The 13,206-nt window shown below is 37.3% G+C and overlaps 1 protein-coding gene and 1 pseudogene across 1 annotated transcript; both read right to left on the bottom strand.

Moving 5' to 3' along the window:
- Nucleotides 1-49: 49 nt before the first annotated feature.
- On the bottom strand, nucleotides 50-4,069 carry LOC103942834 (annotated as a pseudogene).
- Nucleotides 4,070-5,352: 1,283 nt separating this feature from the next.
- LOC103942835 (probable plastidic glucose transporter 1) lies at nucleotides 5,353-9,240 on the bottom strand (the record flags this gene model as incomplete). Its single annotated transcript, XM_009353034.3, has 12 exons — nucleotides 5,353-5,829; nucleotides 6,029-6,143; nucleotides 6,343-6,431; nucleotides 6,601-6,674; nucleotides 6,758-6,904; nucleotides 7,187-7,343; nucleotides 7,428-7,521; nucleotides 7,657-7,769; nucleotides 8,202-8,301; nucleotides 8,432-8,632; nucleotides 8,724-8,862; nucleotides 8,964-9,240. Coding segments are annotated over 12 exons (1,704 nt in total), but the record flags the coding sequence as incomplete, so codon positions are not given.
- Nucleotides 9,241-13,206: the final 3,966 nt, after the last annotated feature.

Raw genomic sequence — 13,206 nt, 5'->3', positions numbered from 1 at the left:
AAAGCCCATATTTGGCAGCTTTAAAGACAAGCTTTCTCATGTCAATCAGTTGCGAATGAAGGCTCTAATATTTTCTTTTGCTATCTTACTTCTTACATTTAACTATTGAGCTGAAGAAATCAGGTGTCAGCGCATACAATTTAAAAATGCATAGGAAGGGGTACATCTTCCGTATCTTTATCGGGTCCAATATACATGGTGCAACTAACAGAAATCAAAATAAGCAGACATCCGATAATTCGACCAAAAGATAGAGCTATCCTTGATGAACCAATGCCCCATAATTGTGATAGGGCGGCCTGAAACAAAGGAAAACAAGAACGCATTTACTTGCGTGAATGAATCGTAGTGGGCGGTTGAACCAAAATTTCTTCACACGTTCGGTGATGCTATACTTAATGCCGCTTTCCAGATTTCTCAATTAGTAATTCAATCATGTAAGTGGCAATTACATCCAAACAGTAAACGTACCTCCATGTATATAACATTTGCAACTTTGCCGGTTTTCTCAAGCTGCAATCCACGTGCCAAGAATACCTGAAATACGAGCACAAAAGTTCAGAAGTCCATAACTGCTGGAGCATTATCGGATAAATAGGAGTCCATAAACTAGAGCAGCACAATAGGGAAAATAGAGAGTTCAAAACAGCACCTCTGCAAAAAAGGCCAGAACACCGAGTACAATCATAACTGAAAACGAATAAAAATCTGGGAAAACAAAGTCCTGAAAAAAGGAAAGGGTAAATATTTAGCACAACCCAAAATCTATTTAACATGTAAAAGCAATAACCTGAAAGCACTGAAGCTAAGTACGACTCCCGGCCATGATGGACTCCTAGCGTTCAACTAAAAAAATTACAAAAGTAGGGGAATTTAAGTTGCTAGGCTATCAGTGATCAGTGACAAATTTAATATGGAGTGTGGTACAATTGAAATGATAATAAATATAAAAATAAAAAGCACAGAACTGCAACCACGACATCAATTTACCTTGAGGGTAAACAAACAAATTGCTGCTGAAGCAGGGCTCGCCAGTAAACCAAATGAAAAGACTGTCAACCTGTAAATTGAACAGAGAATTCATCTAGTTAGTTTTATCACTCAAAACTTGTGTATAGCACTTGGATGCAATGAAATGTTTTGCTCCCACCGTATTATACTATTATCTACATTTTAGAGATTCAAACAACATGTAATCTCTCAGATGATTTCCATCTTTTCTAGCCGGGATAATCATGGAACCTAAACAGTTATAGACATCTTAATTAAAGGTTATCCTCGTTGTATAAAACCATCAGGAACTGAAAAGGGAATCAAGCTACTTAAAGGGTCCTTGAACACAATCGGACAGTATCAGTATGGCAATTTTCCAGTGTCAATAGTTTGGCAGATAAAAGAGAAAGAGCACATTATCAACCATTTCCTGATGTCATGAAGTTAGAAGGATTAATCAAGTGAAGGATAATTGATAAATGCAGAGAATACTTACAGTGGCTGATCAGATGCCTTTGATCCAGCCTTTGTAAGGCAGTAGCTGATTCCACCAGTTATGGACGAAAGTAAACCGGCCACGACTGCAAAGATATAGCTGCTTCCCTGACACTTGCATTCTCTCCTCCATTTTTATCTAATTCTCATGCATAATTCAAAAGTTAGTATTCCACAATGCAAGGAAGACTGAAAGCAATAGGAGGAAACACCAAAAATTTACATTACTGTATGCAGAAGGCCCATTTGATTAGATTTTGTAATATTATGCTGTCAGCAGGGGGCCATAACAGAAGAAATGTAAGTTAAAAAATATAGTTGTTGTACTAGAGGGACCATTTCTTTTTACAAACATTAATCTTCTCATGGTTACTAGGCAATAATGAACTAGCTCATAGTATTTACTCACATATGATCTGAAGACATGCATTAAAGTCTCTCAATCACACATATAAGCTTAAACTCTTTTTGTAAAAAATAGATGGAGTGTGACACAAAACGTGTATACACTTTCTTCCTCATTTGTAGGAAATTATATATGCCCTTGGTGGACTACCATATCAGAGTAGTTTTCTTGCAGAAAGGTGAAAAGACATGATAAGCCATGCAACAGCATATACATCCATGTGACACACCCAAAAAATTGTCTTTACGAACTTTAGACATAGACCAGAAGAGTTATTAAACTCTTACTACATATCAAAAGCATCCACATCCAGTGTATAATATAAGATTATGTTAACCCACTTCTGTACCTTGTGTGGTAAGCATTTGTCGATAAATGAAGAGCACACCAAAGAAACTGCACGCAAGACCTGGAAAATGAATGACAAATGACAAAGACATCAATCCCTGAATATCAAAAGGTACTCTAAGAAACTTTTCTACAAGCTAAAAGCTTCAAACAAAAAGAACATATAATATATGCAACATTATATTCAAACTAGACATACCTCCAACGTCTGAAATTTTATACTTCTCATGTAGAATGATTCTTGCCACAACTGAAGCCATTATTGGAGTTGTGAAGCTCAATACAATAGCCTGAGACAAAGGTAACCTTTGAATGCTGAAATGAAAAATGAGCCTACTTTCGGTTATTTATGTGGTATTTGCCCAGTTACAGAATCAAGTTGTAAAAGGCAGAGCTCACAAGCTGCCTGAAAAGAATTTCAAACATACTGTAGTGGACAAGAATAACATATCACAGATAACAAACTTCATAATATAAGTTAGCCAAATACAATTACATTTTCACTCGAGCAGAATGCAGCATGGAAACTGTTAATGTCAATGAGGCAGGTATCAAGCCATGAATACATTGACACCAAAGAACGAGTAAATACTCCTACCAAAGAAACATGAAAAAACATAAAAGGTTACTTACCAATAAATGAAACACATCAGTGAGAGATATCCCGTAAGGGCTCTGGAAATCAAAAGATTTTTTACATTTGCCAGCCCAGATATTGGCTGTCCACACTTTTTCAGCCATACAAATGACAATACCAAGATAATTGTACACCTTGTAAATGCAGCCTCAAGCAAAGGAATGGACTGAACTGCCATAATAAAATAGAAACGTAAAGTATAAATGAAAAAGAGGACAAGTGAAAGTGAGGCAACATACAGCGAAAAAAAGTTATCCGAATTGCAGTTCAGGTGATGAACGGAATGCAGAACTTACTAACCAGAAAAAACATCAGCAAAAACTTCCATGACAAAGTAGATGGTAGATGAGATGGCCATACACATTAGACCAGAGTATCTTGATCCACTCCATACCCACAAAACAAATTGAGCTACTGCAGACGCCTCCGTTTCAAGTGCTTTCCGTACCGGATCCTGTACACAGATACACAGTATCAACTATCAATCAACTCAACCAAAAACCACCATTGCAGAATTCAATATTACTGTACTTTCCCTTCTACATTTCCCTCCAAAATGACAACACAATCATTATTATACTATTAAGAAGGAACCAAAACCGATCAATCGCTCTGAATCACTGAGGCATAATTAAACTACAAAACCAACCAGCATTTTCAAATTTTCACTGCTTTTGGATTTGGAGTACAAGAAAACTGAAAGTGCTAAATTTCAAAATTTAAGTAGATCATAGTTTCACTTCCTTAATTTTCAGAGAAACCAAACAGGGAAACATATTCAACCCTAGAAATGCTATCATTCCTATACAAATCAAAATCGTCGTAATCAACAAAATTTGAAATTAGAACAAAAAAAAAATGAAATCTTGGATTAATTAAAGTGAGGAATCGTACCTTAGATGTTCTTCGAGGATAAGAGAGGGTGAAAATGTTGATTTTGGGCTTCTCCGGCTGCGTCAAGAGCGGGGCAATCTCGTCCGCGACGGCCGCGCCACCGTCATCCCCCGATGGTAATGCGTCGTGCACGATCAGCTCCACCTCGTGCTCTCCGTCGCTGGTCTCCGCCGACGACGACATTCGCGCGCACCCGAAATCTCCAGAAACCCTAGAAAATTTTGGCGGCTTCCGTGGCGACGAAACTCCAATCTCTGCCGGACGCAGAATAAGAAGAAATGCCGAATGCTAAAGTCTAATGCAGTGTGCGTTCGTTCGTTGGAAAGCGTCGCGTAAACGGTCAAGTTGGTCACAACGTACACGTGGCACGACAGGAATGGGCCCAGTGGGGAGCTGAACTCTCACGCTGACTTGGACGTTATCGACAGTTGGAATTTTCGCGGGCATGTGAAGTTCTCGCCCGCCATCAGCCTTTTTGCTTTTTCTTTTTCTTTTAAAAAAAAAAAAGTAATTACAGCATTCTTTTTGGAAAGGTTCTTTTTAGGTCAATATCGTGTTTATAAAGGCTAATCTCAAATTTAATACTGGTGAAAGAGAAAATTTCAATTTGGACATAAATCCTAACCAAATTTATCACGGGCTTACATCTTAGTTTTTTTATCACGAGCTATCTTTAAACTACAATATCATCACGAGAATTAGTAATCCAATTAAGCCATTATTTTAAGAAAATCTTAACGAAACACTCCTAGTACTGTTCATTTTTAACCTTAAAAACATTTTTACCTTGAAAAGTCACTTCATGATACGATTCACTTACATCTTTATTTTGTCTTTTTATTAAAACTATAAGTTGTTAAATCAGGAACTCGACTTGAGTTTAAAGAGATGAGTAAATAACAAAGATTTTCAATGTGCCAGGAACACGATCGGTACATTAAATATATAAACTGATTCGATACTTAAAAAATAAAAAAAAATTGACCACCTATATTATATGACTTAGTATACTAAATTCATGTTCTCGACTCACTAACAAGTCTCCTAAATTACAATCATAATTCACAATTGTATATTGACTCGGTCGTGAACAAACTTAAATGCTTTTTGGTAAACTTATTCTTCTGCCATGGGGATTTGAATCCTCGCCGGTTCTTCTCCCTGAGATCCTAGGGATCATCGAATACGAATCGTTAATAAAAAATCATGCGGTCCTAATTAAATATTTTTTATATTTTTAAAAGTAAAGTACCATCGTTTTACGTGAAAAATATAAAAAACGAAAAATTATGGCCGCACGATTTTTTATCAACAGTGTCATGTTCATTGATCCCTAGGGAAAGAATCCGGCAAGGACCCAAATCCCTGTCATGGAATGAGTAAGAATTCAAACTCAAGATATTTTCCGATATCAATTCCACATTATAACTCAATGAGATGTGGTATCTTCCTGGTTTGGAGACCATTTATAAGCATAAGACGAAGACTCTTTCACTTTCTCTGGGTTGTTGGTGGTCTTTGGAAGCGATATAGCCGTATTAGGTATACGCACATATCACATTCAGTTCAAAAATGTCAATGTGTGAACCATGAAAATTGACTTCCAATCAACACCAAACCGAATATTCGACTGAATAATTTGACGCGTACTAAGTATTCACCATACAGAATTTTCCGGGAACCGAACTAGAATGAAATCGAGTAAAATGGCCAGCTTTAACAGCATGTATGTGTAGTGTGATGTACAATATCAGATCCTATAATCCTACAAAGCTTGCCTGGAGATGGGAGACCGAAACATAAAGAATGACCGCCAAAAAATCTCCATCGTGGAAACTTCAACGTGATCTTTGAGCTCTCACTTGTCTCTAGCCCTGAAATCGGAGGTTAGTGACATTTCTATTTCCTCAAGGGAGCGGCCTTTAGTTTCAACGATAAAGTAGTTTGCAAAAATTGCTGTCAACAAGGAGACTCCACCGAAGGTACCATAAACTGGAGCAACGCCGAATTTCTCCACTAAGTCGAGGAAAAATAGACCCACCAAAAAGTTGCAAACCTGAGTCACAAATTTAGCATGAATTAGAAAAAAAAAAAGTAAACATTTAAAGAAGGACCAAATGCAAAACATGATTTGGAAAAGTAGGGAAATAACCTGGCCGCTCTTAACTGTGAGAACACATTAATAAATCATAGAACAAAAGAAAAAACAGGACATTTATTTTAAATATTAACCAGAACAAAATTCAAGGGCTCACCCAATGCGCAGAAAAGCTGAATCCCATGATCTTCCCGCGTGACCTGTTGCTGCTAAGTTCTGGTATGATAAGGCCAGTCACCGGGCCAGCTCCTATTGCAAAGGTGAATATGTACCTACAAAATTGTGCGATGAGAAAGAAAATCAGTAGAGTTCTCTTAAGAGCACAAAATGTGCCTGACTATCCGAAAGCATAAATAGAGGAGGCGGACATCAGCAAATTACCTCTTGATAGTATTTTGATGAGTTAAATGTGCCTGACTACCCGTTTATGTGAAACTATTATGTGTGGGATCATACAAACTGCAGACTTACATGACTGTTCCAAGTATTGATAAGTTGTGACTCAGTTGCTCATCTAACGGAAAACTGATGGCATAGACCACAAGAAACATCGAAAGTGCCTGCACAGACACAGAATTTCTTACTTAAGTCATAGGTTTGCTAATATGATTCCGTGTTTGCATTTCCAACTCATGAAACACAGAATCGCCCTCCTATTTTTAATGTTAAGGATTTTATGCATGGTAACTTTCTAATCGTCTCCAAGCATTAATTCCAAATACAGCTCACCATTCCCAAGTAACTTCCAATCAAGAGCTTCTGCCTTCCCTGCTTATCAATCAAGTACAAAGCACAAAGTGCCCCTGCCATGACCACAATTGATGTGGGTGAGAGGTTCTTCAAGAAACAACCATCATTCTACAAATACACTGAGACTATCTCAAACCTGCAAAGTTCGTAACTCCGATCAACAAACTTGCCAAAGCGCTACTTGTGATTCCAACGTCTTCGAAAGTCAATGATGAAAAGTAAAGAACTCCATTTATGCCTGCAAACTGTTGAAGTACAAAAAGGGCGCCTCCAATGAATGCAACTGCAACCATGCAAAGATTTGTCGATAAGTAAGGATTTCTACAGTTCGAAAGGAATCATTTGAAAGCCAGCACATAATTCAGAGAAAAATATTGCATGTACAAATCAAGGAGTTTCCAAACATAAAACTTCTTATATTTACCAATCACCCTCTAATTAAGAAAAGGCAATTTTTTTTCATGTACAGAAGGTGATGCTAAATGCAAGTGCCGTAGTTTTATACGATGTTTGACACAAAGATGCCATTAATGCTGACATCCTAAGTCCGCCACCTTGATACAACCTCTTGAGTTTGGCTCCTTCAAAAGTTCAAACCAGCTGCTGTCCAAATCACTACCATCATTCCTGATAACTGACTGAAATTCTTCAATCGCCCTTTCAACTTCAGATGCTCCCCAAACATTTTTGATAACTTCTTTAGCATTGTCCAGTCTCCCTACCTGCACAAACAACATATTAAAGCTTGAGGAACAACACACCTGAAAATAAATTCCATACTTCTACAATAAGAGAGAGAGTCTTGCCTTGCATAGCCAACGGGGGCTATCTACAGCAAACTGCATTCCAAGAGCAAGGACAAAACCAGGGACACTTGCAATATAAAGCATCGTCCTCCACCTAAAAACCGGATACGCCAAAACATTTTAATATATAAGCTCAGATATTAAAATATTCTTGATAGCACTAAATGGTCCAGTCATTGTAAAAGCTAAAAGTAGTTCTTAAAAAATCCCTGCATAAACAGAACCTCACCAGTGCGGATCATTTTCAGAGGGAATTCCAAGAAACAGTGATGAAATAATCCCAAGGCACGTTCCTATTTGACACAAGGTTCCCAATGAACCCCTATATTTTGTTGGAGCAATCTGCAAGGTATATGGTAGGATAGATGAGTAACCTTCATTCCAGATATGCAATGCATGTGATGCAGAGAAGAAGCATTATCGTGTATAACCTTCAATCTTCTAAACAAGAACGAAGGGCACGTGTCAGACCCATTAAGAAACTTTTTATAACTTTCTAGCAAGGACTAATTTACGGCTGTATTGTGTACCTTGGTGTTAAAGCTCAATGAGAACTTAAATAAGGTCCAGAAAAGTCTATGCTAGTAGTGGCGATTTATTAGAACGAAGCAGTTTGGTCAACTTTCATGAGTTTCACTTTCACCCAAACTCTTGATAGTCCATAGAAATGGAGCATTTACTATCGCTGAAACATGGATTTCAACTACATAGTATCATCATCTTGGAAGGGTGAACAAAATATGCAAACACAACTAAACCAATACGAAGATTTACCTCTGAGATATAGATTGGTACAAGAACAGTGTCAACACCAATGCCAAGGCCAACAAGAAACCTTCCAAAAGTCACTTCATCCAAGGAATGAGCTTGTGCACTGTCACGAAACGAAATGAACCAATCATCAAAAAGTTTTAAAATGCACACTAACACAACACAAATGCCGATACCAACATGGACACAACGTCGAATATGCATCTCAAAACTCGAATATCAACTTGAATTACCTTATCAATGCCCCAAGAATGAGAGGAATGGTGGCAATCTGAAAAGTCCTTCTACAACCAAGTTTATCAACAATTGTACCGCAGCATATGCTTCCAAGAAATGCACCAACAATGAAAATGCTAACTACAAGTCCCTCCAGAATCGAATTCCCTTCGAAACCGAGTTCTCGGGCAATCGAAACAATCGGACCATTCATCACCCTGCACAAAAACATGCCCACCCAACTCATAACTAACAAAAAAGATTAACACTTTAAATACAATTGCAAGTTACAGCGAGTCAGAGACTGACCCAATGTGATAACCGAACAGAAAATTCGACATGGAAGCTATAAACACGTGCGGAAAAGCAGCTAACCATCCCAAATCCAAACCTTCAACTTTCTCTTCTTCTACAACTTTCTCTTCTCCTACCTCTAATTTCTCACTATCTGCAAAATAAATTTATATAATTACTAAATAAAATTACAATAATTACAGTTTAATATTCGGATTAATATAATTCGAATTGTATAAAGTGAGAATCGAAGACCTGAATTCTGAGTCCCTAACTCGGCGAGCTGCTTCTTTTCCGCCGAAACTTTGTACTTGTTAAGGCGGAGCCGGACACCGAAGGGTCCGAACCGAAACGGTTTCGTTGTCGGTTTCGGAAGACAGGGATGCACGAGTTTCGGGTTCGGACCCGCGGTGGAGATCGTCGGAACCGGACGGACCGGCTGGTGATGTACGGTAGTAGCCAACCACATTGGATCACAGTGAGCAGAGAGAGAGACGAAGTTAACTTCTCGAGGAGCGCGATCATCCAGATATTTTTAGTGTCACGTGATCAGCACGTGATTCTCAAGCGGACAGGGGCGGGACCGGGACCCACAAAGGAATAAAACACGTGGCGGACCTTATCGTATTTTGTGGTTTGTGTACTGTGTAGTCTTCCAATTGGATCCCAAGCCCAATTTGAGCCGGAGTCCTAACTTGGGTCGATGTGATCATCTGGACCGAAATTGTATTAACCCAACAGCAGCTAGATATCATATCAACGGACTGAACTTAGGGTTCATCTGAGTCTGGTAACTTGGTAAAGTGAATTTGTAACTAAATAAGGTATAAAGTGATTGGTTGTAAAAAATAGAAATCAAGTCGATGAAAAATTCATTATCATCTCATGCTGATGTCAAATTCCGCTTCTTTTTGTAATAATATTAACCGCAGATGTTTGACATCATCATCGTTATGTCATTCTCATTTGATAACAATAAAAGGAGATTATAACGAGGATCTTCAGGAACATCTAGGCCATACAAATCAAACTTTTACCAATACAATATTCACAAAAGGAACTTACTAAAATTATATATACAATTGTGATCATGTTACCGTCGAAAGCTAAGTCATCTTCAACCTTTTTTTTTCTCGACATATATGAAATTTGCTTCATTAAATGCTAACTATCCCGATCGACTTATCAAATGTTTCAAGAAACAGATCACCTTTTAAGAATCTGTATCAAATCTTCTTTCCTTTTTTTTTTTTTTTTAAAAATTTAAATAAAGGGACAACTAGCTACAAGTTACGTTTATTTACTTCTTTCGGCCCGAGAGAAGCTATAGGAAATTTCACTCTGTCCGTAACCACAATCAAGCAGACTCACTAGTTCGGTGTTAAATCTATATCAAATCTTGAATCTACTTCAATCTCACAGATATATCAATATTTAGGACTAACTACATTTTACGCTCCTTAAGTTTGGAGGGATTTTTAAATTGGGTCGTGAGATTATAACTATTTCACATTACACCTTAAGGTTTTAAAATTGTATCAAGTCATGCATTTTACCTAACAAATTATTTGAGTCTTCATTAAATTATGACATATTGAGCATGGAATCCGTAATTGGATTGACATGTAAGTCACATTTGTACTAAATTGATCGAAAAATCATCAATTTAATGAAGAATTAGCTATACATGCAAAATGTTCAAAGTGATATAATTACAAAACTTTAGATTACAATGTGAGAAATCAAAACCTCATGGCCCATTTTGAAGATCACCTTAAACCTTGAGGGGCGTTTGTTTACCCTTCTTAGCCTTCACTGGATTGGATTGGATTGTAGTCTTGTGTTTGGTGGCTTGCGGGACTAACATTAATGGCACTAGGTGGAACTCGCTTTCAAAAACAGCTTCACTAGCCGGTCTTAGCGAGAGACCCCAACATCCACAGGTTTAGCTTAAAACCTTCCATCATCCTCTCTTGCCTTCGTCCACTCTCGCTGCATCCTTTATCGCCTTTGTCTGCTTCACTACCCTGGGTTCATCGACCTCGATTTTCTACGACATGGGCTTCAATGAAAGATAGGAACTTGGAAGATAGAAATTTTTTTACGGCTGGGTTCATCCATCTCAATCTCCAATTTTTTACGGCATAGACCTTGACCTCAATTTCAACGGCTGGTTCATCTATCTCTGTCTTCAATTTTCGACGACATCGACCTCGACCTCGATTTTCGATGGTTGGGTTCATCCATCTCGTCTTCCTCCACCCACCCCTTGTCGTCTGCAACTCCAATCCCTACCCACGCCCATACCCAGCCCCACCCACTCGTGTCGTCTACAACTTCAATCCCCACCCATGGAAGAACAAGTGAAGTTGGATGGGAAAAGAGGCAAAGGGAAGAGAGAGAGGGATTTGAAAGAAAAAACCAAGGGAAGAGAGAGAATGAGCTGAACAGGAAAACTCACCATGGCTGCTATTGAATTGGCGATGCTAAGCTTGAGAGGGAGGGGTTGGAGTTTTTTGGGGGAAGGCAAGTCTCCATTTTTTGTGATTTTAATTCGAATAGTATGTGCAACAGAGGGAGAAAATGAGCGAAGAAACTTGGATACACAGTGGAGACGGAGAGAGAGACGGCAGGGGTAAAAAAAAAGAAGGTTAGCTAGAAAGAATGATTCTAGAAAATAAGAAAAAGATAAATTAATAATAGAATATTAATAAATATATATTAAGTAAACAATAAAATATTATAGATATAGATTAAATTATATAATATTAGAATCCTACTTCTTAGTCCGACACTGCACCAAACACTTCACTAAATCAGTCCAATTTAGTCTAGTCTAAGCTAGTCCAGCTTAGTCCCTAAAGTTAGTCTAGTCTAAGATAGTTCGGTGAAATAAACGCACCCTGATGGTGTAAAAATGTGGTTAACCCCAAATTTATCTTAACATAACAAGTTTTGGATGACTCCATTTATAATTAAGATCTACATTTTCTATCATTCTGAAACGTATATAAAATTTTAGAGTTTGACCACAATACTTATATATTTAATACAATTAACATCTTAATGGTTTGATGATGACTGTATTAAATATATATATCACATAAATTATATCTAACATTCTATAATAATTGTACTAAACACATGTAAATATTATAAACAATACCAAAATTTTATTAGATTTTCAAAATCCATTTAAAACGTTTTACTATATAAAAACTTTTTAATATATAGGGTAAACTTTCAAGTTAGTCCATGAATTATCACTTCAGTGAAAATTAGGTTCTTGAATTGTTTTTTTTGTAAAATAAGTTCCAAAATTCTTTAAAAACTGCTAATTTCATCCCTAAAATTATACTCAAAGCTTTTTTATTTAATATTTCGTTAACTTAAGTCACATGACACATTTTAGAGGGTATTGCCACTATTTTCTTGCCTATAAGCCATTAATATTGCATATAGGTTGCGAATATAACATCTAGTTTACCCTTCAAAATTAACTCTATACATTATTTCTTCGAAGAAAATAAGTCCTTATGAAAAACTATCAATCTACTATCTAAAGTGTATCAAATGAAAGTCACGTGATTTAAATTGATGAAAAATTGAATAAAATAGTTTCGAATCTAACATTAGGAATATAATTGGCAAATTTTATTATTTTGATGACTAATTTTTTCAAAAAAAGTTTAGGAACCTATTTTACTCAAGTAATAATTTAAAAACTAAATTAACAGTTCACCCTAAATATAGCTAATAGATAATTTGGTCTAAAAATGTGAACGTACTGTCGTTGAGAAATCACCAACTGATTCCGTTTTGAAAAAGAACAGAAAAAATCACTTTTAATTTACATGTTGCATAGTTCCGGCGGGAGGGATGGAGAGTCAATTGGGGTCATCAGTCAGTCGTAATCACGCAGCACATTTTTTCGTCGGAACCTTCGTTTTTCTCGTGCTGAGGTTGAAATCAATTTTGATTTTAATCACTGTTTACGTAAATTTCCCGCGCTGTCGGCGAGGGAGCATGCGCAGGTCCACTGCCAGTCGGTGCTTCCGTTTGACCGGCTCAACCGGTTTTGCTTTTTCGCCAGTCCAGTCACCGCAAATGGAGGAGCCCGTGCTCTCATCTGTCTTCCACGTGGAGGTAGGTCGACCGACAACAAATTTGGGCAGTCAAAACGGGGTCGTTGCTCGCACATACCACTATAGGCAAATTAGGCATTAGAGCTACACTACCAGATTTCCGGAATTGCTCTTCTTTTTAGGAACATGCTCACTTTTCTTAATTTTTGTCATCAATTGTTAAGCATTTTACTAAACAACATGATTATGATATGATATGGGATTACTGTACAAGGCCACCACCATCATTCTTGATTGATTGTTGTAATCAAGAACAAAATCAATGTCATGCCCTTTATTTTCTTATTGTTTAGTATGCTTCTTGCAATTAGGAAGACCCTCCACAAAGTTGTAAGATCATGTATGGAGGCTGA

Source organism: the organism of the source record quoted next, unplaced genomic scaffold (genome assembly GCF_019419815.1).
Source record: "Pyrus x bretschneideri cultivar Hongxiangsu unplaced genomic scaffold, Pyrus_bretschneideri_v1 Contig13, whole genome shotgun sequence".
NCBI lineage: Eukaryota > Viridiplantae > Streptophyta > Magnoliopsida > Rosales > Rosaceae > Pyrus > Pyrus x bretschneideri.
This window is presented reverse-complemented; position numbering and strand designations above follow the sequence as displayed.